Below are 25,617 nucleotides of genomic sequence, written 5' to 3'. Positions count from 1 at the left end.
TAACATTTTACTTTTTTTGAAACTTTCAAATAAAAATTAAATTTCAATTTCAAAAACCAAAAATTTAAAATTTAAAATCCAAGGAACTAATACAAACTAAATTCAAATTTAAAATAAAAAAACCAAAAAGAGTATTTAAAATATAAAAAATGAATCCTAAAACTCCATGAAATGGTAAAGAAGCTTTTGCTATTAAACAAAAAAAAAAAAAAAAAAAAAAAAAAAAAAAAAAAAAAAAAAAAAACTGAAAGCAAGGAGCTTCTGCAAAATAAACTGAACCAAGGAGCTTATAATCAAACTATTCATCTCAAAATTCCAACAATCCAAAGAGAAAGACAGAGATTTCCAATCACTCACAGAGAGATGAGAGATGAGTACAATGCATTCTTAAACCTCAGGGGGGCTGAGGGCATGCCATAGCCATAGATATATATATATATAAGCGACCACCAAGTGACGCATTATCAGAAAGCAAAGCAAAGCAAGAGTAAAACAATAGTGCATAATCCGAGTCACTGAATCGAAAAGTTCTGAACTTCCTTGATGCCCACATCAGGAGAAGCGAAGAACAGTGAGATTTTTCTGGGAATTTGGAGAATGCCAAAGGATGGGAGTTGCCCTTTACAGAGGAAGTCTTAAACATCTCCTCTGGCCCCACTGAAGAAGACACACAAACTTTCAAGAAACCTTTGTATCATCTCCTCTTCACTACCAGGACTCAACTAGTTGAGCATGGGGGAAAAACAATACAGTAAACTTCACACAATCTCCACCTGAAATGGAAGCTCCACCGCCGCTGGCCACCGCTAGGGTGGCCGCAGAGAGGGGCATGAGAGAAATTGGTGGTGGGGTTGGGTGCAGTTGTAAAGAGGGTTTGATAAAGAAGCTGCACTCGTTGTTATAGAAGCTTTGCAGGGCAGGGAAGAAAGGGAATCAAGAGACTGACGTGACACCAAGAGCGGTGTGCGGCCACTTTCTTTTGTTAAAAAGGAAACGTGAGCAGAAAGCAGGACATGAAGAAGAAAAAAAAGTGATAAATGGAGGCAGCACGAACAAATTCAGCATCTTCCAGGGGATATACTCTTACCACATTCTTAATCTGTTCCAAGTGTGACCACACCACCTTCTTTTGCTCCTTTTCTGGATTGCATTTTCCTCTCAACGCCTTCATTGGGCTTCTGCTCCTCCTACCAACAGAGGTATTCCTACAAACCTGCCAAATTTCACATTATTTTCAGCAGAATGATCAAGTATGCACCATATACATTAAAGCAACTGAATCATTTAAGTGGCTTGTGTCACTTCAAGAGTTTACTGTTCATGGCTCTTCCAAAGATCTAAGTAGATAAGGGGAGTAGAACGAAGCATTCTTTATATGGGTGTGAAAACTTTTCCCTAGCAGACACGTTTTAAAATCATGAGGGAACCTGGAAGGGAAAGCCTAAAGAAAACAATAACGGTTAGTGGTGGGCTGTTACAGTAACATAGTAGTTTGTCCTGAAAGTTCATTTTCAGTTTTTATGGCGTAATGCCTGGCACTTGGAGAAGGCTGCGGTCATCACTGGTTAGAGTTGCTGAGGTTAGCAAGACAAATGGATACCTGAGGAAGCAACAGAAGAATATATATATTACTCGATTCCAAGTAAAGTATGCAAAGCTGTTTTACATATTATTTCTCTCTCCAAATTCCAACATGAATCACGCCATCACCACTACTCCGACTATTATATGAAGGGAAAATCTAGAAAAGGTAACACTCAGGAGAGTTGAGTAGTCATGTATGGCTCTTCGAAAAAGATAGGGGCATGGTAGTCAAAAATACAATTAGAATTTGGTATGTTTCAAATTATCGCCTTACTTTATACAAAATAACTTGTTTGAAACAATCGGAGCAGAGCTGTCTGATTTCTTCAACTTCAGGTTGGTCATCATCACGCTCTCCGTCTCTCCCTTCTCAAACAACCATGCACTCTTCCACGTTAGTAATCTCTTGCTGTTAGCCTAAGACTAAGACCAGTGTTCCAGCAGGATTCAATCGCGAGTCTTGATTGAAATCATGATTTGAGAACTGAAAATGGCTTCAGAGAAGCCTCCGAGTCTGGTGTGCATTTACAAAGTAAAAAGAAAACATGCACTTTTTGGACTTTCATGAGAACCATCTCCTTCCCCCACTCTTGGTTGCTTTCAGCTTCATAACAAGTTCCTCACGCTGTTGCTCGACTTCAGCGTACTTCAGGCTGATGTGGAAGTACCGCTCACGAATGTCTCTTAACTCCGCCTCGAGAGCTGAGTTTATGCTTTCGTATCCTTCCTTTGCCACTGCATCACCTTCAACTGATGATATGGGAGAATTTTCTTTGTTGTTTTGATTGTCTGAAACAAGCCTGAAAATAGTGCGAAGAGATATGGGAAAATTCAGATTGAGAGAGACATAAAGCTATGAAGATTAAGGTCCTTCTACAATGAATAATTTGTACGGAATTTGAAAGTGAAACATCAGTCGAGAGTACTATAGGATAGTCATAAATTTCTAATACATTTTTGGCTCATCATATGCTAGACCTGATGATCAGCCAATCATGAATAATTTAGTAGATTCCACTCGCTTAAGTAAAACAGTTTTTGTTGTTATGTAACAAATATGAACCTACCTGCTCAGCTGATCTTCATATTTCTTGTTTGCTTCCAAAGCCTCAGCAAGTTCCTTTTCGAGCAACTGAATTCTTGAAACAGATTCAGCTTCAGGAATATCATATTCACTATCATCCTGTAGGGACAAGAAGTTAACAAGTTACAAAGGCATCCTTGTCAACTATATCGGGACAGATTAAAAAGCCAGCATTTTCTACCTTAACTTGAGAATGAGATTGATTGCTGTTAAGGTCCTTACGATCTTTCACTTGTTCATGTGATTGGCTGGTCTTTGAAGCAGGCTTCTTCTTGCCACTATGATTTTGACCAACAGTCTTTACCGCATCATTCTGTCATATTCAAACAATTAGCACTCAGAATTCTTTTAAGCAGTTTGGAAATCAAAATCAACATCTAAATGAATAGTAAAAGAGACTGACTATTAGAAGCTTCGTGTTTTTGCCGTTGGTTTTGGAAAGACCATGAACCTTTACACTGCTAGACTCCCGCTGGATCCGTTTTTCCTCCTTTAATTGTCTCAGTTCTGCTTCAAGGGATTGGCATCTTTTTAGACACTCATCTTTCTCATCCAGTATTTTTGGTTTCTGTTGGTACTTACTGTTTACTCTCTTAATCTGGTAGAGCTCATTGCTTAAATCGTCATTCCCAGTAAATGATGCCTCTTTCACTACTGATTCACTCCCTATTCTCAGAACATTTTCTTTTAAGGCAACTCCGCTCTGTTTGCTCTCCTCTAATTCATCGATAATCTTTTGTTCGAGCTTGTTCCTCGATTCAGAAACCTCATCCTGAAAATGGGCCATTTTTACCTTTAAGTTAGTTAGTTCTTCCTCATGCTGCTTTCGTTCTTTTTCAGACACAGAAAGCTTTAATTCAAGATCATTGACAGAGTTCTTAAGTTTGACTTCGAGTGATTTGTAATTTTCCAACTGCTTCAGTAACTTTTCATGGTCGGCTATCAGTGTTCCTTGGCTTTGTTTTGACACGGAAAGCTCACTGATCAAAGCTGTTAACTTTTCATCAGATTCCATTTGCATGATGTTGAGATCATTCTTCATAGCTGAAAGTTGCTTGGTCAGGTGCACAACCGCTCCTTGAAGTTCTTGAGCTTCAGTTGCCTTCTCCAAATATGTCTCATTGTACAAGCTTTCAAACATGGCAAATTTCTCTTTGTATTTTATGTTGTCTTCAACGATTGAACTTAGTTCCGAAGATAGAAATCTTTCTTTTGAGGCGAAATCCTCCAATCCAAGAGAGAGATACTGCTCCAAATCATCAACTTTTTTGGAATAATGAGCAGACCTTTCAAGTGACTCCTTCAATTTCGATTCCAAACGTAAATAACACTCATGTAACTCGAAATTCTTTTTCTTCAGCTCTCCATTTGATTTCTGAAGCAAATCTTTTTCTCTTTGCAGGTACTCACATTGATCTTGAGCCTCTGCACACTGGTTTTGCACATCATTCAACATTTGTTTCAGATCAACACTTCCCTTCTCTATCTCGAGTCTCAGTCTATCAACTTCATCTTGGAGACTCACAGCACGAGACTTGGAGTTCTCTAACTCGAGGCGAACCAACTCCTTCTCGTCTGTCATATATTTTAGTTGAGATTCCAAAACAGATATGCGTTCTGACAACTGTATGCGTTCTTGTTCCATCTGAGATACATGAAGTTCAAATTCTCGGTTTTCACATTCAAGCTCTGAACATTTACTTTTTACAGAGTCATGCAAATCCACATCGTTTCTAAGCCCCTTTACTTCATTTCGCAAATCATTTATGCATTTAGAGCTGACATCGCTTTCTCCAAGTATGACTTCCATCTGTTCCTCGATCTCATGTTTTTCTTTTTGAAGATTTGCATACTTAGCTTGCAATTCAGTATGCAAATCTCCGAGGATCTTAATCTCGTCTTCTTTGGACAAAATACTGGACTCAAGTTTTTCAATCTCCAGCCGTTTCTCAGTCAATTCCCTACTGAGCTCTTCAACTTTGACTTCCAGTTCAAATTTCGCACTCTCTAGCTTTTTATTGAAAGTACTATCGTTATTCTGAATCCCTTCAGGACTTTCCTCTAGATTTTGTGTAGAATGTTTGTGTTTCATTGTATCGAATCCAAAATTAACAAAGGAATTAGATAAAGGCTTACCACCTGAGGAGTTCAAAGGCAAACCTCCTCCCTTAGCATCGTTATTTGCTTGCTTAAGCTTGTACAAGAGATCTATGTTCTCATCCGTCAACTCATTACAGTCCTTTTCTAGCTCCTGCACTTTTTCCTTCAACATTTCAATTTCCTTCACTAGATTTGTGTTTACAGATTGTAAGGACCGTATTTCCTCCTCAGAATGTAGCTTACCATCGGATTCCTTGTCTATATCCTGAGGGAACCGTTGGTTTGGGACCTTGCATTTCTCTAAATCAAATTTTGTTTCCTCCAAGTTTCTCTCTAGTAGCTCTACCTTCAATTGAAGATTCTTCTCTGATTCTTTCACATGCTCTAACTGAATCATCAATTCCTTGTTTTCTTGAATAATATTTTCGATATCATTATCTTTTCTGTGTTGTGCCAAAAGTTCCTCTATCTCCAATCTCTGCTTTTCGGTAGTTTCTTCTAGCTCCTGAAGGACGGATACAAGCTCAATATTTGATTCTTGGCTTCTCTTTAGCTGCTCAGCTAAATCAGCATTGGTTTCTTTCCGGAACTTCAGTTCATCTTTCAATTCGTTTAGGATGAGTGTTTCATTATTTTGATATGACAAATCCTCAATGATTGTTTGTCTCTGTGTTGAGTTCTCAGTCACCAGTTTCAGTTGCTCAAGTTCTTTTCTCAAACCATCACATTCTGCATTTGCTGCTGAAAGTGCAGAATTTAAACTTTCCTGGTGTTGGGATTGATCTGAAAACTCTTTCTTCAACTGATCAAGATCAGCCATCAGTTTGTGGGCATTTTTCTCCCACAACTTAGCTTCAGCACGAAGTTCCAGAACAGTCGTTGCTTCCGCTGCTTCCAAAAAGTTTTAACATGAAAGATGAGACATTATTGAAGATGATATTGCAAAATCTTGAGAAAAAAATTGAGAATGATTACCTGAACCAGTAATTACAGAATTAGGTGATAAACTATTCTGTGAGCTCGCAGAGTCTTGTCTTCGCATATCACTATAATTGTTTTTTGCAGCGTCATTTTCTACGGATTCATAAACCTCAGATGAATCATTGCTCAGCTGTGAATAGGAAGCAGAGAAACTTGCTTCCTACAAACAGATACAAAAATATATAAATATGTTAGTTATAATCCAGTAGAACGAATCATTTCTTACAAGAATGTGGAAACATCTCCTAGTAGATGCATTTTAAAAACCTTGAGAGAAAGCTTGGAAGCGAAAGCCCAAAGAGGACAATATCTGCTTGTAGTGGGTTTGGGCTGTTACGTAATCTAACTAATAAAATAAAATTAGCGAGGTGAATTTTGTGAAATGTTCGAAAAATATGTTGATCGATTAATGAATCTGCATGGTACCATGGTCTAGATGAGGAACATGGTAATCTAAAATCAACATCTCAAGAATGAAAATGGTAACCTAAAACCATGATCAAAGCCAAATATTATCAGAAACTCAATTAAACAAGCAACAGAGCTCAACATAGTAGGGGCACCAAACATGATGATAGAAAAATTGTGATGGCAAATACGATCTTACCTTGCTGCTACCTTCTCCGGACTGTAAGCTAGAGTATAAATCTGCACCAGAGGAAGATCCAATACTCCTCGACAATTGGCTATCCGTAATATCTGAGCAGCTATCTGAGTCATGACCTTCTTTCTTCGAGTCTTCTTTTGAAGAATTTGTCTGTTTCAATTCTCCACTCCTGAAAATTGTTCACGAATCTTAAAGGCTACACATATAATTCAGTATTAACAACAATGAACAAAGCCATCCCATCATACAGACCTCCTCACTTTTGTAATTGGAGTTAGGCACTGAATTTTTACCTGCAAACAAGACGGAAAATTGTGGAATATGATCAATAGCTTCAGATATTATTAGTTTATACTGAGAGCGAATCGTAAAATTTGATTCCCAGTATTGATTTCACGAATGTTTACATCCTGTATGAATGTTCAAATTGTGGAGCTTACTTGTAAATTAGTCCCATGATTGCACTTTTTCAATGGAAGTGAGACAGCAGAAGAAGATTTAGAATCTATGTAATTTGTCATGTTGACCATAGCCTCACCAAGAATATTAGATCTTGCTGATCCCTGTGATTGTAGATTCAATTTAAATGCTTGAAATTACAGAATAGCAGCTAAAGTTGAAACAAAAGATTGTTACGAAAACAACATAGGTCAGACAATACCATGGCCACAACAAGCTTGAAATTACAATCTTCAAACTTCTTTGAAATTTCATCTTGTGAAACCCAAATGGACTCTGATAGAGATTCAGTCCATTGGCAACCTCCATTACGAACAGATGCTTTGCTTGACCTGACAATTGTCTTCCCAGTTTGCTCTGAGACGACAGATATAAATAGCTTGTCCCAACCTTTAGGTACCTGTGATGATCATACAAGCCGCAAAAAGGATAAATTAAAGAGCAGTCAGCAGTGAGTGATATCTCCCTGACCGAGTCAACTTATATCAGTTATCACCAAAATGACAATCCAATTCCCGAGCTACGTTCCAAGACAGCAATAAAGAAGAATTAATAACGTTGACCACATAAGTAACTTCCATTTACTGTTCATCCAGATCACAAACAGTATCGATTCAGTGACTACATCGTTATCGTTAACCCAGAAATCCTTCTACGGAATTCTCATTTTATTCCTCTAATCAATCACAACAGTTTCCATCTAACACCATTAACCATTACCAGAACAAGGATCCCAAATCACACTCGATCAAATCTCCAAATCCCAAAAAAATTAGGGGAATTCAAAACAAACTCAATACGCTTCACTAAATGCAATCAGAACAAAACAAGGAGCATTAAAACGTGTACCTGGAGTGCCTTGAAGTTGGAGAACTTGAAATCAATTTTCTCCCCTGATTTCGCCTGTCGATTCCTGTGCAACCTGAACATTTTTCCCCTCTCTCTCTCTCTCTCTCTCTCTTCCACTCAATTGCTCAATCAAATCAGGCGCAGAAACTCCTCCAATCCCTTCCCCATTTTCACCGTCATCGTCATTACCAAGAAGAGAAAGAAAATGAAAAAAAGTATGATAAAAACTATGACTACAAGACAACAGACAAGAAGAGAGATAGCCGATAGAGATTAGAGAGAGAAAGAGACAAAGCGAGCGTTCGCTAGCTGGTCATTGTTGCGAGGGTGTTACATTATTTTCCACAATCGCTAAAGCGTTTTCATGTGCGAATCCCAAAAGCAAGAGAGAGAATTAGATATGGAATTTATAGTTGGTGAAGAAGACGATACAGTGAAGAAGCCATTACCATTTACCAAATATCTCGAAAACAGCCGAAATCCGTTTTTTTTTTTTTTTTTCTTTTTCCTTCTCTCTTAATATAATATTTCCTCTCCTAAACGGTTGCGAATACACAACTTCAGAACTCGCTCATACTACTTGACACGTGGTGCTTGTAAGACACGCTGAATAATTCGTACACGTGGCGCTGTTCCATTGGCTGGATGATATTTGAAAAGTTGGGTCCTACGAGAGTGGGTGAATAGGCCATTGGCGTTTATTCGGGTGCACCGAATTGAAACCGACTCTCCATTTTAAATAAATAAATAAATAAATAATCGTAAGTCGTAATAAATTTATGGAAATCACGTGAATATATTCAGAATAAAACGCAACAAATAACCATTTTCTTTTTTTTTCCCTTTTTCTTTGTATTTATTTTATTGAAAACAAGTCAACTTGTTACTCTTGGAATTTATTTCTTTAAAATTAAACTCAAAACTCATAAATAAAAAGGTAATATTTTAAAATTTACGGACCAAATTGAAACCAAACTCAATTAATAAGTAAATGTGTAATATTTTGAAGCCTATGGATCAAATGGAAATCAATTTTTTTTTTAATGATCTTTTATACTTAAATTCAAAAATTTAAATAAAAACAAAAAATCATGTCTATTGATTTAGCTGTCTCGATATAAACAATACGGTAAAAATTAACAAGTAAAATACATGATTTAGCTCGTCTCGATATAAACAAGACGGTAAAAAATAACAAGTAAAAGAAAAAAAAATGTTAGATTGAGTTAGCTTATCTTAGTATAGATGTGACAAAAGTAACCTAGGTAAGAAATCACGACTATTTTGTCCACTTTGAGTATAAGCTCTCATGACTTTGCTTTGGGCTTCTCGGTCTATAGTATTCCTCACTAATAAACTCGTATGATATTGTCCATTTTGAGCATAAGCTCTGCTTTGGATTTCCCAAAGGCCTGTAGTATTTCTCACTTATAAACATCTCCCCAAAACGGTCTATAGTATTTCTCACTTATAAATCCATGATCTCTTACTAAATTAACCAATGGCTTTGGGCTTCCCCAAAAGGTACCAATGGAGATAACATTCCTCGGTTTATATATATATATATATGTGGGGTTTATATATATATATATATATATATATATATATATGTGTGTGTGTGAGGCAAAAAAATCACAAATAAAAATAATAAATGCAAAAGATCAGAAAATGGAAATGTGGGTACGATATCATTAGAATGGGGATGGGTGAATACTGGTGGGAAGGGGAGGGCCATGGCTGGAACCCACAATGAGGAAGACGACAGAAAATCACAGAGTGTGTGAGGGGGGTTAGGTTGCTCCACCAACCCAACCAATCTTCCACTACACCCATTGTTTGAATACTAATCAAAATATTTGGTCATTGTAAATAGCCGAATCTAAAATCTCTGCAATCTCATTCAAAACAATCCAATAACATCCGAACCTTCACTTCTCGAATTCCAACACACAATAGAAGTAATCCACGTGGAATGAGCGCATGGCGGAGAAGCCGACGGAGAGGCCCAGCTGCCGGAACTGATCCTCAGTCCTCTGCTTGCTTTTGGCACTGTAGATGGTCATGATGAAGACGTCGTTGGCCAAGAGGGCACGTGTCCGGTGGCTGTCGTCCGTCTTCTCAGGCACCGTCGGCTCGCAGGCGATCAGTTTCCCTCCCGCCGGGAGAGACTTGCAGCAGTTCTCCAATATCATCTTGCATTCATCATCCGTCCATGTTGACAGAACCCACTGCCCAAAACTTCACAATTAAAGCTCTTCAATCCAATTTCAAAAGAAAACTGTGTTTATTTTGTGTCATTTATTTATAATATATTTCGTTTCTTTTAAGAAAATATTTATTTATTTTAAAAAAAAAAAAACATAGATATGTCAGTTTACACCATTCATTTTCTTCCCCTTCCTTATCCATTTTTTTAAAAATTTGGTATTTTACTTTGAATAATACAAATTTGGTATTTACATTTTTAATTTAGTTTTCACATTTTTTTTTCATAAATCTTAACTTTAATCGGTCATTTTTATCAAAATTGATTAAATAATAATAATAATCATGCAAAAAAAAAAAAAAAAAAAAAAAAATTCAAGAAAAAATATTTTTAAAATTTATAGAAAATAAATTAAAATTTTAATAATAAAATAATAATATATCATTTTAAATTTCACACATGAACTTAAAATGAGGCAACTAAATATTTTAACCTACAAATTTTTTAATATTATTATGTTACTCAATTAAATCGATAAGTTAGAATATATATTTTCTTCTATAAATATTTGATTTTTATAGTTATTTTTCAATTATATAAATATTATTTTCATTTATAGTAGGGTTTAAAAACATTTTTTTGTCAACAAATATTTTTGGCTCTTAAACTTTTATGAAATTTAATAATTCAGTCTTTAAATTTTATTTTGTAACAATTATATAAATACTAATTTGTATTTTTTAAGAGGCAAAATTATTTATTGTTCAAGTAGGTAGCTGAGACTGGGAGGGCCCAGTGTCACGTGCGAGAAATGGAAATTAAAATCCGTAGGGTTTTTACAGAAAATAAAAAGGCAAAAGCTACACATACCTTCATGAAAATAGCGTCACCGGTGGGGACGGACTTGAACATGTCGCCTCCAACGTGAGTCACCCCTGTCAGTTTAGCATACAGCTACTCACTTTTTCGCTACATACATCCTCATTAAAATAAAAATTGCTATTTTTTTTTTTAATTTAAACCACGAATAATAAATAATTAAAATACGTTAATTAATCTAGTAATGATAATTACAATTAAGTATGTTAATTAATTAAAAATGAAGCTCCATAATCACAGCTATGGACGTTAATTAATCACAAAAATGCTCACCGGGGATGCTGGGAGCCCTAGCCACCACTTCCGGCAGATCGAAGTTGATTCCTTCCTTAATGTGAGGATGTTTCTGTAAGATCATCCTCAAGCAATCACCGGCGCTGCCGCCGACGTCGACCAATTTCTCCACGCCTCCGAAGCCATCGTAGCCGTCCAATACAGCCTTCATGAACGGCACTGATACGCCGGCCATCGCTCTCTGCATTAACAAGTTCATCTCCTCATTCTTCCCGTAGTAACTGTACGCTGCTTCGCCATTGGCTCTGACAAACGGCTCCGTACTAGCGTCAATCGCAGCCTCGTGCACTCTTGGCCACGCTCTCATAAGCGCGTCCTGTACACGGCACAGAAATTAGAAATTCAGAATCAGAACGGCCAAAGGATCGAAACTAATCTGTTGTAACAGAAATCTGAAATACGCAACAATCACGGACCTGATGATGCTGAAGCACGTACGACGCGTAAGAGAGGCCATCGGAATCGGTGACCAGAGTTTTTCCTACGTCGGTGAGGGAATACCGACGATCCGACGAGTTAGGGTTGAGATGTTCTTCGAAAACGCCGTAGCTAGTGAGCATACGGAGGATCCGCTCGAGATTATCGGCGTCGCCACCGGATGGAACCACGCGTGCGAGGATCTCAGAGGCGGATAGCGGAAAATTGGAACCGCCTTGCCAGATAGCGTCGGCGATGTTGAGGCGGACGACGGCATTGAGGGACATCGGAACGCTGATCATGTTCGCGAGCTCTAGTATGGCTAGCCTCGCTCTTTTATGACTCTCGCTTCCGGCAACGGTGTTGGCGGATTCTTTCTCCATCGGCGGATTTTCCTTTCCGACCACCATTTTGATTTTGAGATTGACGACGACGGTGTTAGGCTTTATTATCAGGATGTGGAAGATTGGTGAGTTATAAGGACCACACGTACGTTTTGGGAAGAGAACAAAAACCTAGCTATCAAGTTCTTAACTAGAGGTGTACACTTAGCCGCGTTGGGTTGGGTAAAATTTGTCTAACATTTTGGATTGGTTGATTAGTGATCCAATCTCGAGTTCACTATCCAACCCAACTTGAGTTCTTTTTTTCAATTATTTAAAAAATTCATAGATGTTAATAACTAAAATCTCATAAAATTCAAATATGATATAATTTACGGATCTAACTCATCATTAACATGTGAAAAAAAATCCTTACTCTTTATAGCAAATTGAGTTGGCTTTGAGGTTATTTTTTAAAAAATTGGAGTTAAATATTAGATTAATGACTAAAATTTTATAAAATTGAAATTTGAGTTGAGTTGGATTGGGTATGTCTATTATACGGAGATGCCGAGAATGGTCTAGTATGGACACAGAAGAGTCAAATGCGCAATGAGAATTCAGATGGATGGATGTTCGAGATGTTCCGTTGAGATGATCAACACATGGGTTAGTTTCCAATAGATGTGTCTAAACAAGTCAAAATGATGAGTTAGACATAATGGTCTAATATGGATACGGAAGAGTCAAATGCCCAATGAAAATTCAGATAGATAAATGTTCGAGATATTCCGTTGAGATGATCGACACATGGGTTAATTTCCAATAAATGTGTCTAAACAAATCAAGATGATCGAGTTAGACATAAGATGACATCACTGATATATGACACTAACACTCTGATATATGACACTAACACTTGTTGTTATGAATCCTATTTTCTAAAAAAAAAAATCAATTTAACCAAAATCATATATACCATTGAATTTAAGATTTAGTTTTTTTATTTAATAATTAATTAGAAATATTTAAAATTGCGTTTAAATATTTTAATTAAAAAATTAAAAGATATTAATGATTTTTTTTTTTTAAATTTACGGTATTTTTAAAACCTATATTTATTATTTTATTTTTTTAAAGTTAGTATTATTGATATAAAGTTTATGGAATTTTTTTTGGCAGCCAAAAAAATTATTTTCTTTTAAATGGAAATTTATTTCTTAAGAGGACCACATATTTTTACACAAAATGTCCATTATTGACTAAAATGGCCATGTGGTTATTTAAGTAAAATGACCATGCTGTCCTCTTAATTTTCCATTATGCGTAATTAATGGACAATATTTATTAAACATTATGCTTGACCATTTTTGGAACAATTATCACAAAATTGTAAGGAAAAAAACTTCATTTTTAAAGAAAATAAATTATGTATATATATATATATATATATATATATAAAAAAATAAAAAAAAAAAAACTTGTCATCAAATCTAACCTAATTAATAATTAATTGACACATTATAAGTAATATTAAGAAATAAAATTAGTGAATAATTCTTATTTTATTTATACCATTAATATATACTTAAATAATATATAATTCTTATTTTGCAAGCCTACGCTTATTACATAATTTTTACATGAATGTCAAAAATGCCCTCCAATAATCCTTAAATGACGATTTATGACAGGCCCAAAAGTTCGTAAAAAGGCCCAGTTAAGGGCCCAATAGAAAATTGGTCCATAGTATAGGCCCAATGTTTCTAAATTTAAAATATTAAGTAATAGTAAAAATTGACCTTAACATTGACCTTAACACGACACTAACAGTGAAAATTGATCTTAACACGACAATAACAGTAAAAATTATTTGTTGAGAGAAAAACCAACTCTAATGCTTACGCTAGCACATAGAATTTAAGTCAAGTCTAAAGTTGAAGAATGATATTTATACTACCTATTTAGGGTTTTCGTCTATTAGTTTTTGAATTAGGTAAAAAAAGGAACTAAACTAAGGGATGGGAATATCACCAATCACGAACACACGCCCATAGTAAGACACCTATGAGAAATCAAGCATATATAAAGAAACGTCTCACTGCAATAAACTACTCAAATTTAACTAAAAAGCATCTAATTCCATCACAAAACTAATCACATTCTACTACAAGAATCATTAGATTTTCGCTTGGGCCAGCTTCGAGACTCTACTCTAGCTTTTCGTTGGTTCCTTCCAACCAATGGGTCAGCTCCAAAGCTCTACCCCAGCTTTTCGTTGGTTCCTCCCAACCAATGGGTCGGCTCCAAAATTTTACCTTAGCTTTTCATTGGTTCATAAGCCATCTCTTCGGTCTAGCACAATAAAGAAAAGATGACTAAATTGATAGAACTAAGCTCAAGATTAGAAATAAAATATTTTATTACACATAAAAAAAAAAAAAAAAAAAGGACTAAATTTTGATTGACCAAGTTCAATATGTAATAATATTAATTAAAAATGAAATTAGTTCGAAACTTTGTGCTCCACCATCCTCAAAACCGTGTTAAATCATTATCAACCTAACATTAATTAAATATATATAATTATTTTAGTTACACAAATCATGATAACTTTTAACTTTATAGAATTATAATATAAAGTATTAAAGCAAAGAATAAATGCTAAAATAGTGCAAATTCAATGAACAAAGAAGCAAAAAAAACAAACAAATAATAACTAAAATAGTAAATAGGAATAAAAAAAATCATAAAAAGAAAAGAAAACAAGCAATTTGAGGGTGATGAGACTTATATCTTGCATTATTGGCATCATTAAATAAATAAATAATTAAAGGGACATTTTTTATTTTATATAGATTAATTCATTTATATTTTATATCCTAAAGTTTGCATGCTACGTATTAAATCATACTTAATTATTTTTATTATATTCTAGTACGTAGGGTTTATGATTTTTTAGGTCAACTCTTTGACTTTTTAATTTTAGTTATTTTTAATGTAAAAACTAATATTACTTGCACGTTATAAAATATTAATAATTTTATTAATGAAATCTCACTTTTTGTAGTTTTTTTTTTAAGGAAATTTTCGGTTTTTTAAGTTATCTTATGATTTGGATGAGTATCGAACTATAAATTGATCGATAAAGTAGGATATGTTAGGAACTACGACCCTCCATAGAGTCTCCTCCCAATAATCCTTAGCAATTATCTCCTCGAACAAAGTACACCATAGAGTCTCTCTCGAGACTATTTCTTTGGAGCCCTCAAACAGTCTCCCCTAAATCGAGACTCCAATTCCCTCGAACAAAGTACGCCCTTTGTTAGAGTATACCTTCAAGACTCGACATTTGAAGTTTCTATTGACATCACTCTAATATCATGTTAAGAACTACGACCCTCTATAATAATATGATATTGTCTAATTTCAGCAATCGATAACAAAACGTGAACGAAATTCAGTTAGAAAAATTTTAATCTTACCCATTAGTTTATGTAATTTTCATGAAGGTTTGAGAGTGTAATATTCAGAGTATGAATAAGAGAAATTGGCACATGATTTGATTGATATCATAATTTAAAAACCCGTGACTTATTTGATGCAATTATAGATATCAAAAGGAAGAAGATAACAAGAACACATGATAGGAGAAAGAAAAAAACTCAATGGAAAACAAAATGGAGATGTTGACGTTGGGACCTATCTTGGCGTTTAGATTCAATACATTGAAACGGACTACAAAAAGGGGAGAAATATAGGAGGTTCGAGATAGATTCAACTAAAATCTATCCATCATCGAACGAAGTAATCATGCATCCTTCAATAATTTCGAGTTACGAACCCTAATTGATCCATATTACAAATTATTTTCGAAGAAACAAGTTGGAGTCTGGTCCCATCAGAAGAGGACTCGACCCTTGTTGTCGCTGCTTTTTTCTTTGTAAATAAAGATATTAATTAACGGGTCCTTAGCATACTCTTCTACTAGTATAATTTTGAATCTTCTATTTGTAATATTATATTCTACGAAAAAACTGATATCTATGACTTAACACGTCAATGTTATGAACCATGAATCTCCACAATGATTCATAAGCTCTCGTGACTTTGTTTTTTGTTTCTACGAAATGTCTCATACCAATAGAGATGTATTCCTTACTTATAAATCAATGATCATCCCCTTAATTATGGGACTCCCGAACGTTTATGTGGACCGGGCTAGGACAATAGGAGAACAAGAGGGTGGGGCCTAGGCTAGGTTTGTGTTGGGGCCGGAAAAGGTCAGCCGCGTTATTCCATGAATGAAGCTATTTGTCAGCAGCCGTGGCGTCAGTTTCCTGTCCCTACCATTCCCTCTAGCTTCTGCGTCTCTGACTGGATTTTGTCAACGGTTTTAGAAACCACTTCTTCCCTTCCCAATACCATTTCCGGTTTTCCAAAACTTCCCTTTTCTATATATATATATATATATGAAGCTTTTGCCTCCAATTCTCCACTAAACACTCACCAAATCCCTTCTAATCAAACCCTTTTTCCAGTTTTTGTTGCTTTTCAAGATGTCTCCGGCAATGGCGGCTGAGATGGAGAATACCATTGTATCAGAAACTCAAGTGTACCAAAAGGGTGTCAAGAATTTGGCTGACAAGGGATTGAATAAGCTCCCTCTCAAATATGTTCTCCCCAATTCCGACCGCCCTGCCGATTGCATATCCAACAACCCTAATGTGATCGACGCTGTCGAGCTTCCTGTCATCGACTTCAACCAACTCTGTGGCCCTAACCGCCGACACGTCCTCCGTTCCCTCTCCAAATCCTGTGAAGATTATGGCTTCTTTCAGGTAGTGTTCTGGGTTACGATAAATTTAATCTCTCGTTATTTTCGTACGCGAATTAGTACAAAATGTTGAATTTGACCCACGATCAAAATATGTCGAAACAATGGAAAAACTTGAAAAGAGAGATCTTTTAGAACGAATAAACCTTGAGCATTTAGCTTCTCAATTCTCTTTGTTGTTCAATAGTTGTGAAAATAGCATACATCTCATAATTATTTATAGAGTTTTCTGAACTTTCTTCTCAAGTTAATAACCACCGACAATCTTCATAATTAAAGCATAAAATTTAATCCATAAACACAAAACGTGATCACAATTTGACAACTACTCCCGATTCTCTTATAGATGTTTCATAAGTTAGTAACTTATTTTACTAGATCAAGTTTATTAGCTCATATGGAACTGAAAACCCGTTCGTGATTGATAAGTTATGATAAATTTAATCTTTTTATTCGCTCGTGGTGCGAATTTGATGTCATGTGCAGTTGATAAACCATGGAATTTCAAGCGAAGTGATATCAAGCATGAGAGAAGTTAGCTCAAAATTCTTCGAGCTTCCATATGAGGAAAGAGCCAAATACATGTCATCCGACATGCATGCGACCGTACGTTATGGTACAAGCTTCAACCAAACCAAAGACACCGTTTTCTACTGGAGGGACTTCTTGAAGCTGACTTGCAACCCTAATCTACACCAACTTCTCTCCAATTGGCCGTCTTCTCCGGCCGCCTTCAAAGACTCGGCATCGACCTACGCCGAGCAAACCCGACGCCTGTTTCTGATTCTAGTCGAAGCAATTCTCGAAAGCTTGGGAGCTATGGAGAAAGAAGAAGAGGAATTATTGAAGGAATTTGAAGAAGGAAGTCAACTAATGGTTGTTAATTGTTATCCACAATGTCCTGAGCCAGAGCTAACCCTAGGAATGCCACCACACTCTGATTATGGCTTCCTCACACTTCTCCTTCAAGATCAAGTTGAAGGGCTTCAAATTCATCACCAACAAAAATGGGTCAATGTTAAACCTTTGCCCAATTGCTTTGTTGTCAACATTGGCGATCATCTCGAGGTAGGGTTTGTTTGTTTAGTTTCGTATCTTTTGTTTCTGATCAAACCCTAAATCCTGAACCCTGAAAACGTTGCAGATCTTTAGTAATGGAAGGTACAAGAGCGTTCTACATAGAGTCGTGGTGAATGCAAACGAGCCGAGAATTTCAGTGGCTTCGTTACATAGCCTTCCTTTTCGGTCAACGACGAAGCCGTGGCCAAAGCTTGTGAATGAAGAGAATCCTAAGCGTTACAAAGACACTGATTTTGGCACCTTCCTTGAATACATTACATCTCGTGAGCCTAAGAGGAAGAACTTCTTAGAGTCTAGGAAAATTATTTATTGACAAATTAGTACAATAATGGGAGAGATCCAAAGAGGGTGTTCATATTTTGTCAAGGGCTAAGATGGGAATAGGGAATTAAATATGTTTTTTTTTTTTTTTTTTTTTTTTTTTGGGTCTCAAGGGTAAAGTTGGAAAAGAGAAAAAACCAAGCAAACCCTAGTTTATGATTCCACTTACTCATCTTAGATTATGTATATGGAAAATTGTTGTGTTTTGTTATTGGAATGTGAAAAATAATAATTTGAGATAATAAAATATCGATCAATTAAGTCGGCTGACAATAAAAAAAGGTTTCGTCGTCTTTTTGTTGCTTTCACCTTCGAAGGAAAACCCGAGTCAAATCGCCTTTGTTGGTATAGCTTGATAGAATAAAGATCTAGCAATTTGCCTTATTTGATTTGAATCACTTGGACGGGAGACATTTTTTTCGGTTGGTTAAGAAGTTATATTAACCGACCGAAACATAGTTTAATTAACTGAGGAATCATAATTTCAACCAAAAAAAAATTAGACCTCGTTTGGTAACATACTAGAAAATCATGTTTAAAAAATAATCTAAAAAGTCTATTGTATATAGATAAAGTTGGATATTAGAAGTCAAAAGTCAAAAGTCGTTAATTTTTTTACGAATGTTGGAAAATATAGGGTTCAAATAGGAAATGCCAAATTTCCAGTATCGGGTCAAGTCCGGCTGTTTTATTCCGATTCGGTGATGGCTTGACCCGCGTAGCCTCATGCTCTTGACTTCGACCCTATCTCCGTTGACCCTATACCTGGTCCATCCTTCAGTTGACTTTTACCTAGCCATCGCTAACGGTGTCGTTTTTACCTCCCACGTCAAACGTGGGCCCACGGGTTTTCTATCAATTCTTCTAATTTATTTAATCAGGTTGACTTTTGATGTTTTATACACGCGTTCGGACACTGAATTGGAGGTCAATGTGGGCTGCTTCGATTATCCAGGCCATGGATGAAGCCCAGTTTAATTGGGTTTCTATACTGGCCCATTTCAATGTTGGATTATTATGGGCCTAGGCCCACTTGCACAATTTCAATATTGGCCCATTTCAATGTTGGAGTATTATGGGCCTAGGCCCACTTTCACAATTTCAATATTGGCCCATTTCAACGTTGGATGATTATGGGCCTAGGCCCACTTGGACAGCCGTAAATAAAACTATAATTTTCATTGGGTTCTATATTGGCCCATTTCAATGTTGGATGATTATGGGCCTAGGCCCATCTTGTAGGCCCATCTTGGACAGCCGTAATTAACTTTATAATTTTAATGTATAATATAATAATGTGCATTTACACAAAAATATAGTCAAAATTTTATTCAAAATTTCAAAATGGCTAGAAACTTTTGGTCGTTTGAACAAATTGGAGAGACCCCAATAGAAAAATCCGGCGAAAAAGGTGCTAATAAACCAAGCATTCCCGTAAAATCTTCACCTTCTCCAAGAACCCAGGAATCACCGGCGAAACTCCGACCACCAGCGCCGCCACAGCCGCCAAATTAAACCCACCGGAGTAGTTATAAGCCCCTGTTAAGAATACAAATCCTCAACTATCAGTTCCCTCTTCCGAATGAAATGGTAATCCGCCACCATGACGCCGCCAATCGGCCCCAACACCGCCGAATACCCAACAAGCCAAGTGTAAACAAAGCTCTCACTCGAGCTTAGAAGCCTCCACGGCTGAAAAAGAATGCCAATCACGGCGGTGAGAAGTGCCCCTCTGTTGAAAGTGAAATAAAAAGAGCCGAGATTGACCAACGCATTCGCCGGTGCCACCACATTGGCGGCGACATTGGTGGTGACAGTGGCCAAAATGATCCCAAAAATCGCCAAAATCTTAGTGGCAAAACCCCCAATATGGCCAAGAAGATCAATTGGGTTTGAAATTACATGCCCAAAAATCACGCCGGTGGAGGAGGTGACAGCAACGCCGACGAAAGTGAACGCCCCCATGAACACCGGAAGCCCCAATTGGCCAATGATTTGATCCTTCTGAGTCTTGGCATAGCGAGTAAAATCAGTGATATTCAAAGCCAAAGTGGCCCAAGAACTTATATTAACAGTAAGGGAAGGAAAAAACAGAGCCCAGAAGCGAGGTATACGAGAACTAATTTGAAGATGATCGGAGAGGAGCGTAGCAGACGGCGGAGAGTTCGTGTCAGTTGATAGTTTTTTTAAGGTTGTCTCATTCTATTATTGTCTCAACCTGTTGTGATGTGTACTAAGTCTCTATATTGGTGTTGTTTTTTACTCACTTATGTTAAAAAGACAAGTGTTTTCCCACACCGCTTGAAAACACCCTTGTCGCTAACTCGAGATTTACCTAATATGACTCCTTCAAGTTTATCTTGATGATTGGGTTCTTATCATTTACCTTCCCTGATCATCTCTAAATCATCGATGTCATGTGACTAGTTCTTCTAAGTATAGACGTTGCTATCGATTCTAATCATGCATATATACAAATAGGTGACATGTGACCTCATGAATAACCTAACGTTACGTGGATGTCTCGAGATTTAGTCGGCTAACTCTTAACAATCTCGATATAGTAACATAAATATACAAAAAAAAAAGAAATATTCAAAGCTGTGGCCCAAGACAGCTAGAAACTTTTCGCCGCTTCAACAAAACAGAGAGACCCCAGTAGCAAAATCCGGCTATAAAGGTGCTAATAAACCAAGCATTCCCGTAAATCACTGTAAACACTTGAGGAACTTTAGACACAATCTTCACCTTCTCCAAGAACCCAGGAATCACCGGCAGAACTCCGACCACCAGCGCCGTCACAGCCGTCAAATTAAACCCACCGGAGTAGTAATAAGCCCCTGTCGGACTCAAAGAATACAAATCCTCAACAATCAGTTCCCTCCTCCGAATGAAATAGTAATCCGCCACCATGACGCCGCCAATCGGCCCCAACAGCGCCGAATACCCAACAAGCCAAGTGTAAACAAAGCTCTCACTCGAGCTCAGAAGCCTCCACGGCTGAAAAACAATGCCAATCACGGCGGTGAGAAGCGCCCCTCTTGTGAAAGTGAAATAAGAAGGGCTGAGGTTAACCAACGCATTCGCCGGCGCCACTACATTGGCGGCGACATTGGTGGTGACAGTGGCCAAAATGATCCCAAAAATGGCCAAAACCTTAGTGGCAAAACCCCCAATATGGCCAAGAAGATCAATTGGGTTCGAAATTATATGTCCGAAAATCACTCCGGTGGAGGAAGTGACAGCAACGCCGACGAAAGTAAACGCCCCCATGAACACCGGAAGCCCCAATTGGCCAATGATTTGATCCTTTTGAGACTTGGCATAGCGAGTAAAATCAGGGATATTCAAAGCCAAAGTGGCCCAGAAACTTATATTAGCAGTAAGAGAAGGAAAAAACAGAGCCCAAAATTCAGAGGAAGATAATTTGGAGTTTAAAGAAAGCATATGCCCAAATCCACCGGCTCGAACACAGGACCAAATCAACAGACCCATTGTGAGAAAAACAAGAATCGGAGCTGAAATTGTTTCCAGTTTTCGAATTCCATCCATTCCTTTCCAAACACTTGCTAATTGAACGACCCAGAAGGCTAAAAAGCAAGTAAAAGCCAGAGGTGAAGTTCCCAGCCATGGAAGAACCTGTGAAAATGAAGAATTTTTAATACTTTCCGGCAGTAGAAGGAATATAGCTTCGCCGGCGATCCACGTTTCGATTCCGTACCAACCGCAGCCGATTAGAGCTCGGAGAAGCGTGGGTATGTGAGCGCCGTGGATTCCGAACGACGATCGGGCAAAAATAGGGAAGGAGATGCCGTATTTGGTACCGGGATGACCGGTGAGAATCAGGGCTATTAGAGTTACAGCGTTGGCGGCGACTACGGTGGCTATCCCCTGCCACCACGCCATTCCCAGATCGACTAAGCTTCCGGCGAGGTAATACGCTGGAACGCCGACGACGAGGCCGATCCAGAGCAGGGCCATCTCCGGCCAAGCAAGCGTTCTCTGTTCCGGTGTCGTAGGCCGGAGATCGTCGCTGCCAGGATTTTCAACGTGAGTGTTGTCTGTCGGGTTGTCGGCGGCGGAGGCCATAGCAGTGAAATTAGTGTTGGACTTGAAGCGGTGTCTGAGAAGTAATTTGGGGGTTATCGGAGAGAAATGCAGCAGAGAGTCGATGGGGTGGCAGCGGACAGCGGAGAGAGAAGGGGGGAAGCGGAAATTGTGGTGGTGGAGATGGAGGCTAACGCCGGCATCTCTGGACATTCCGACGGGGAATTGAAATCGAGAACGGATCATTTCTAAGAAGATGAGAACTGAGAATTGAGTGGTGGAGAATTCCAAGATCAAAAAAGCTATAAACTTTAAAATAATAATTTGTGTGCTTCCTAATGAATCATGCATCTATTTTTTTTATAATTTAAATCTTCAAAATACTTCACCTGTTCTAAATCCTAATTTATCTCCAACACATGCTAATCAACCTCTTAATTAATGGATGTAAGACTCCTCTCCTCGAATAAAGTACATCATAGAACATTCCTGTAGACTCATGTAGACCCATTGAGCCTTTGAACAGCCTCCCCTTAATCGAGACTCGACTTTTACATTAAAACAACAACTTTTGACTACACTTTCGAGACTCACAACTTTTTTTGTCGATACTTCAGAATTTTATTACAATGGCTAAGTTAAGAGCTTGACTTTAATACCATGTTATGAATTTGAACTCTCCACAATAATATGATAAGAGTTATATGTATTCACATTTATAATTACATTAATTAAGCTTTTAAATTACCATTTTTTTAATGAAATAGCCGTTATTATAAAATATTTGCACAAACGCCGTGACACGTTAAAGATTCGAATCTGAATCTGATCTGAAATTTTGGAAGAAAATATATTAAATAGTGTAAAAGTCAATGAGAATCTTTTATTTTTCAATTTAAATAAAAGAAAGCCAACCAATCGCTGACTGACAGCTCAGCTACCAAAAGCACATCTCGACGGCCCAAAACAATTTCAACGGGTCCAATGCAGGCCCGTTAGGAATTAACGTTTTTTTTTTTCTTTTTAAAAAATATTATCAAAATTTTTAATTTTTAGCTTACACAAATATATCAATTCATAAGATATCCTTTAAATTATAATTAACTCATATTTAATTTTATAATAAATTATGGAAATTAATGGTTGAAATTGATTTTTATCATCAGAATTTTTTTAAATTAAATTTCGAAAAAGAAATTATTAAAATTGTAAGGTTGAAGCAGACTTAATTACTAATTAAAATTAATATTTTTAAATTAAAAAATTGCAAAATTTTAGAAAATGTGTAGTCTAAGAACCTAGGTACCTCACATTATTTCACATCAATTTTAATTTTTTTCATTAATCAATATATATTTATTTAAATAATCTTTTTTAAAATTGTGATTTTATTTATGGCTTTCTCTCCACATTTCTAAAACAAAAAGTAGCTTTTTGAAAGACTTTTCAAAAGTGTTTTATTAAAAAAGTTAATTTAAAAATAATAAAATGATATAATTTTAGTAAAAATAAATAAATTTTCCTTTTCTCTTTTTTTAATTATTATTTTCCATCCTTTTTATTTTATTTTCTTGCTATAAATCTGAATAAAAAAGCATTAAATAACAAGGTTGCTTAAGAAAGAATAAAAAATTTACTATTTTTCCTAAACCAATCTAATCACACAATTAGAAAATAATCAAAAATTAAAATATCAATTAATTATAGTAATTAAAGCTTTAAATAATCACAAAATAAATTACCATTTGGGCAGTAATTTCACATAAAAATGCAAATTAAAATCCAAATATGAATATGGTTGTTTAACTATATAAAAAATAATAATAAATAAAATACAATTAAAAAAATATATTTATTTATATAAACGGCCCATGTGGTCAGTGGGCCCCTCTGACATGTTCTTTTTTTTTTTTTTTTGTTGAAAATAAATAATTTTTAATTTTTAATTTCTCAATAAACAAATATACACCTTGCAATTATCAACATAACAATTCCTCCATTATTGGTTCTTCACATCCTCAAGATAGAATTTGTTGTATATGGGACCCTATAAAAATTAAAAAAAAAAAAATTTAAAATTTTATTTTTAGGGATATATCAATATGGAGGAGTGCCCTATACTTTTATGGACAATGACCCCAAATTATGGCATGTAAAATGATTAAAGGCTTCAAAGAATTGGTTTGGAAGGCAATAATTAGGACCCAAAAGGTGCCCTATGAGGAATGCCTTTTCTTCTCCTTGATGAAATTCCTTCTCTTCTTTCCATTACCATTGCTTCTTTCTTCGTCTCCAAGCTAAAGCTGGCATCCCCATTTCTGTTCATCCCTACAAGCTACAAAACGCCATGTTTTTCCCCAAATTAACATTGTAAACCACTATTCGATCTTCGATTTTCATTCTAATCTATCGTGTTTGTGTTATGATCTAATCCGATCCAACCCGAAATCGAAAAGGAAAGGGAATGGTGGCTAACCTTACAGCCGAGTGAACAGAATCGAAATGGATCCAATAAGCTTCTCCCGCAAATTTCACAAATATGTGCTCCTCCTTTACCAGCTTTGGGTTGAGGCCTCTCGTTCAAGAACATGACTCTGGCGCTATTAATCACATAAGTTTGAACGCCACTTATATCCAAAGCTTCTTCGATGTCTGCCACTCTTACCACATCATGATACGAAGATCTCCTTATCTAAAACAAATTTTCCAATTCCAAAACCAACCCATTTCATCTAAGTCAATGCTTAACAAAACCCATGTCTTGAAATTTCAAAAACGAATTCAGAATTTGATTGAACCAACCTGAATTACTTGATGATCCTTGTGGTGAGATGAGCGGCAATAGAAGCAAAATGCATCGCAGTGGCAATCAAGACAGTACATATTCCGCTCACTCCTAGCGGATTCGCCGTGCGTGTGGCAGATTGAGAAGAACGCCGTGTTCAGCAATGGCTCCAACCACGGCGGCGCCGACATTGATTTCTGTTTCATCTTTGGAAAGAACAAACCCAAGAATCAATTTAACGAAGAAAAACAGAGAATAATGTGAGTTTTTTTTTGGCTTACCATATTTATTCTCAAATGGGTACCCAAAAAAATGTGATCTTTTGCCTTATTATCATAACTCAGAGAGAAAACCGATGCCCAATTTCTGAGAATTGAAACGAAAATGAAAAGGCCAAGGCTGAAGAGACGAGGTTAATGTGTTGTGGAAAGCAGGAGCCAATGGACGGTGGAGATGGATTTGGTGGCTGAAGATTCATTACAGCCGTCGGATGGAATTTGACAGAGATGACAAAGTTTGGCGCTTACGCTGCTTTTGGATCTTCCTTGCGTCTCTACGTTGGCACGAGGTCGGCCTTTCCTCTACGCTTGATCTTATTCTCCTTCCCTCCTCTCTATTCCCACCAACGGCTCTCATTCCTCCACGTTTCATCTTACCTGCCACGTGTCGTCTTCTCATGGTTTGTTTTATGTCCACATGGAATCATAGACTTTAAAATTCGGTTTGCTTCTCCCACGAGGTTTCGCTTAACCATCGCTTTGGTG

At 36.7% G+C, this 25,617-nt stretch overlaps 6 protein-coding genes across 10 annotated transcripts; 1 reads left to right on the top strand and 5 right to left on the bottom strand.

The window, feature by feature from the left end:
* Nucleotides 1-269: 269 nt before the first annotated feature.
* On the bottom strand, nucleotides 270-8,146 carry LOC111800110 (uncharacterized). 4 transcript variants are annotated; one of them, XR_002815969.2, is made up of 11 exons: nucleotides 7,665-8,146; nucleotides 7,018-7,215; nucleotides 6,797-6,919; nucleotides 6,609-6,649; nucleotides 6,357-6,525; nucleotides 5,744-5,909; nucleotides 3,072-5,659; nucleotides 2,850-2,981; nucleotides 2,652-2,767; nucleotides 1,859-2,384; nucleotides 270-1,213 (listed from the first exon to the last, which is right to left on the bottom strand). XR_002815969.2 is itself a non-coding variant. In XM_023683688.2 (10 exons), exons 1-10 carry the CDS (start codon nucleotides 7,743-7,745, stop codon nucleotides 2,147-2,149), a joined length of 3,852 nt encoding a protein of 1,283 aa, XP_023539456.2. In that variant the 5' UTR covers nucleotides 7,746-8,146; the 3' UTR covers nucleotides 1,602-2,146. The 4 variants fall into 4 exon arrangements, 2 of the variants coding, with proteins under 2 accessions (XP_023539456.2, XP_023539457.2); XR_015422252.1 differs by lacking the exon at nucleotides 270-1,213 and adding an exon at nucleotides 1,235-1,600; XM_023683688.2 differs by lacking the exon at nucleotides 270-1,213 and having other exon boundaries at nucleotides 1,602-2,384.
* Nucleotides 8,147-9,328: 1,182 nt separating this feature from the next.
* LOC111800753 (O-methyltransferase family protein) lies at nucleotides 9,329-11,871 on the bottom strand. The gene is made up of 4 exons (XM_023684586.2): nucleotides 11,460-11,871; nucleotides 11,023-11,359; nucleotides 10,741-10,805; nucleotides 9,329-9,892 (listed from the first exon to the last, which is right to left on the bottom strand). The coding sequence occupies exons 1-4, from the start codon at nucleotides 11,868-11,870 to the stop codon at nucleotides 9,593-9,595; spliced, it is 1,113 nt and encodes a 370-aa protein (XP_023540354.1). The 5' UTR covers nucleotide 11,871; the 3' UTR covers nucleotides 9,329-9,592.
* A 4,403-nt stretch (nucleotides 11,872-16,274) lies between these two features.
* LOC111801083 (putative 2-oxoglutarate-dependent dioxygenase SLC1) lies at nucleotides 16,275-18,264 on the top strand. Its single transcript, XM_023685054.2, has 3 exons — nucleotides 16,275-16,624; nucleotides 17,107-17,688; nucleotides 17,765-18,264. Exons 1-3 carry the CDS (start codon nucleotides 16,343-16,345, stop codon nucleotides 18,011-18,013), a joined length of 1,113 nt encoding a protein of 370 aa, XP_023540822.2. The 5' UTR covers nucleotides 16,275-16,342; the 3' UTR covers nucleotides 18,014-18,264.
* Nucleotides 18,265-19,563: 1,299 nt separating this feature from the next.
* Nucleotides 19,564-19,986, bottom strand: LOC147791547 (purine-uracil permease NCS1-like). Its single transcript, XM_087126310.1, has one exon. The coding sequence runs from the start codon at nucleotides 19,984-19,986 to the stop codon at nucleotides 19,564-19,566; it is 423 nt and encodes a 140-aa protein (XP_086982436.1).
* Nucleotides 19,987-20,470: 484 nt separating this feature from the next.
* LOC111799844 (purine-uracil permease NCS1) lies at nucleotides 20,471-22,424 on the bottom strand. The gene has a single exon (XM_023683324.2). It carries the CDS (start codon nucleotides 22,417-22,419, stop codon nucleotides 20,617-20,619), a length of 1,803 nt encoding a protein of 600 aa, XP_023539092.2. The 5' UTR covers nucleotides 22,420-22,424; the 3' UTR covers nucleotides 20,471-20,616.
* Nucleotides 22,425-24,044: 1,620 nt separating this feature from the next.
* On the bottom strand, nucleotides 24,045-25,295 carry LOC111800522 (protein RGF1 INDUCIBLE TRANSCRIPTION FACTOR 1). Of its 2 annotated transcripts, XM_023684254.2 has the most exons (4): nucleotides 25,135-25,295; nucleotides 24,871-25,059; nucleotides 24,545-24,760; nucleotides 24,045-24,403 (listed from the first exon to the last, which is right to left on the bottom strand). In XM_023684254.2, exons 1-4 carry the CDS (start codon nucleotides 25,135-25,137, stop codon nucleotides 24,266-24,268), a joined length of 546 nt encoding a protein of 181 aa, XP_023540022.1. In that variant the 5' UTR covers nucleotides 25,138-25,295; the 3' UTR covers nucleotides 24,045-24,265. The 2 variants fall into 2 exon arrangements, with proteins under 2 accessions (XP_023540022.1, XP_023540023.1); XM_023684255.2 differs by lacking the exon at nucleotides 25,135-25,295 and having other exon boundaries at nucleotides 24,871-25,115.
* Nucleotides 25,296-25,617: the final 322 nt, after the last annotated feature.

This window comes from Cucurbita pepo, chromosome 8 (assembly GCF_057944985.1).
Source record: "Cucurbita pepo subsp. pepo isolate OVF chromosome 8, ASM5794498v1, whole genome shotgun sequence".
NCBI classification, from domain to species: Eukaryota; Viridiplantae; Streptophyta; class Magnoliopsida; order Cucurbitales; family Cucurbitaceae; genus Cucurbita; species Cucurbita pepo.
Note: the sequence above shows the minus strand (reverse complement) of the source record. Positions and strands in the feature narration are given on the sequence as shown.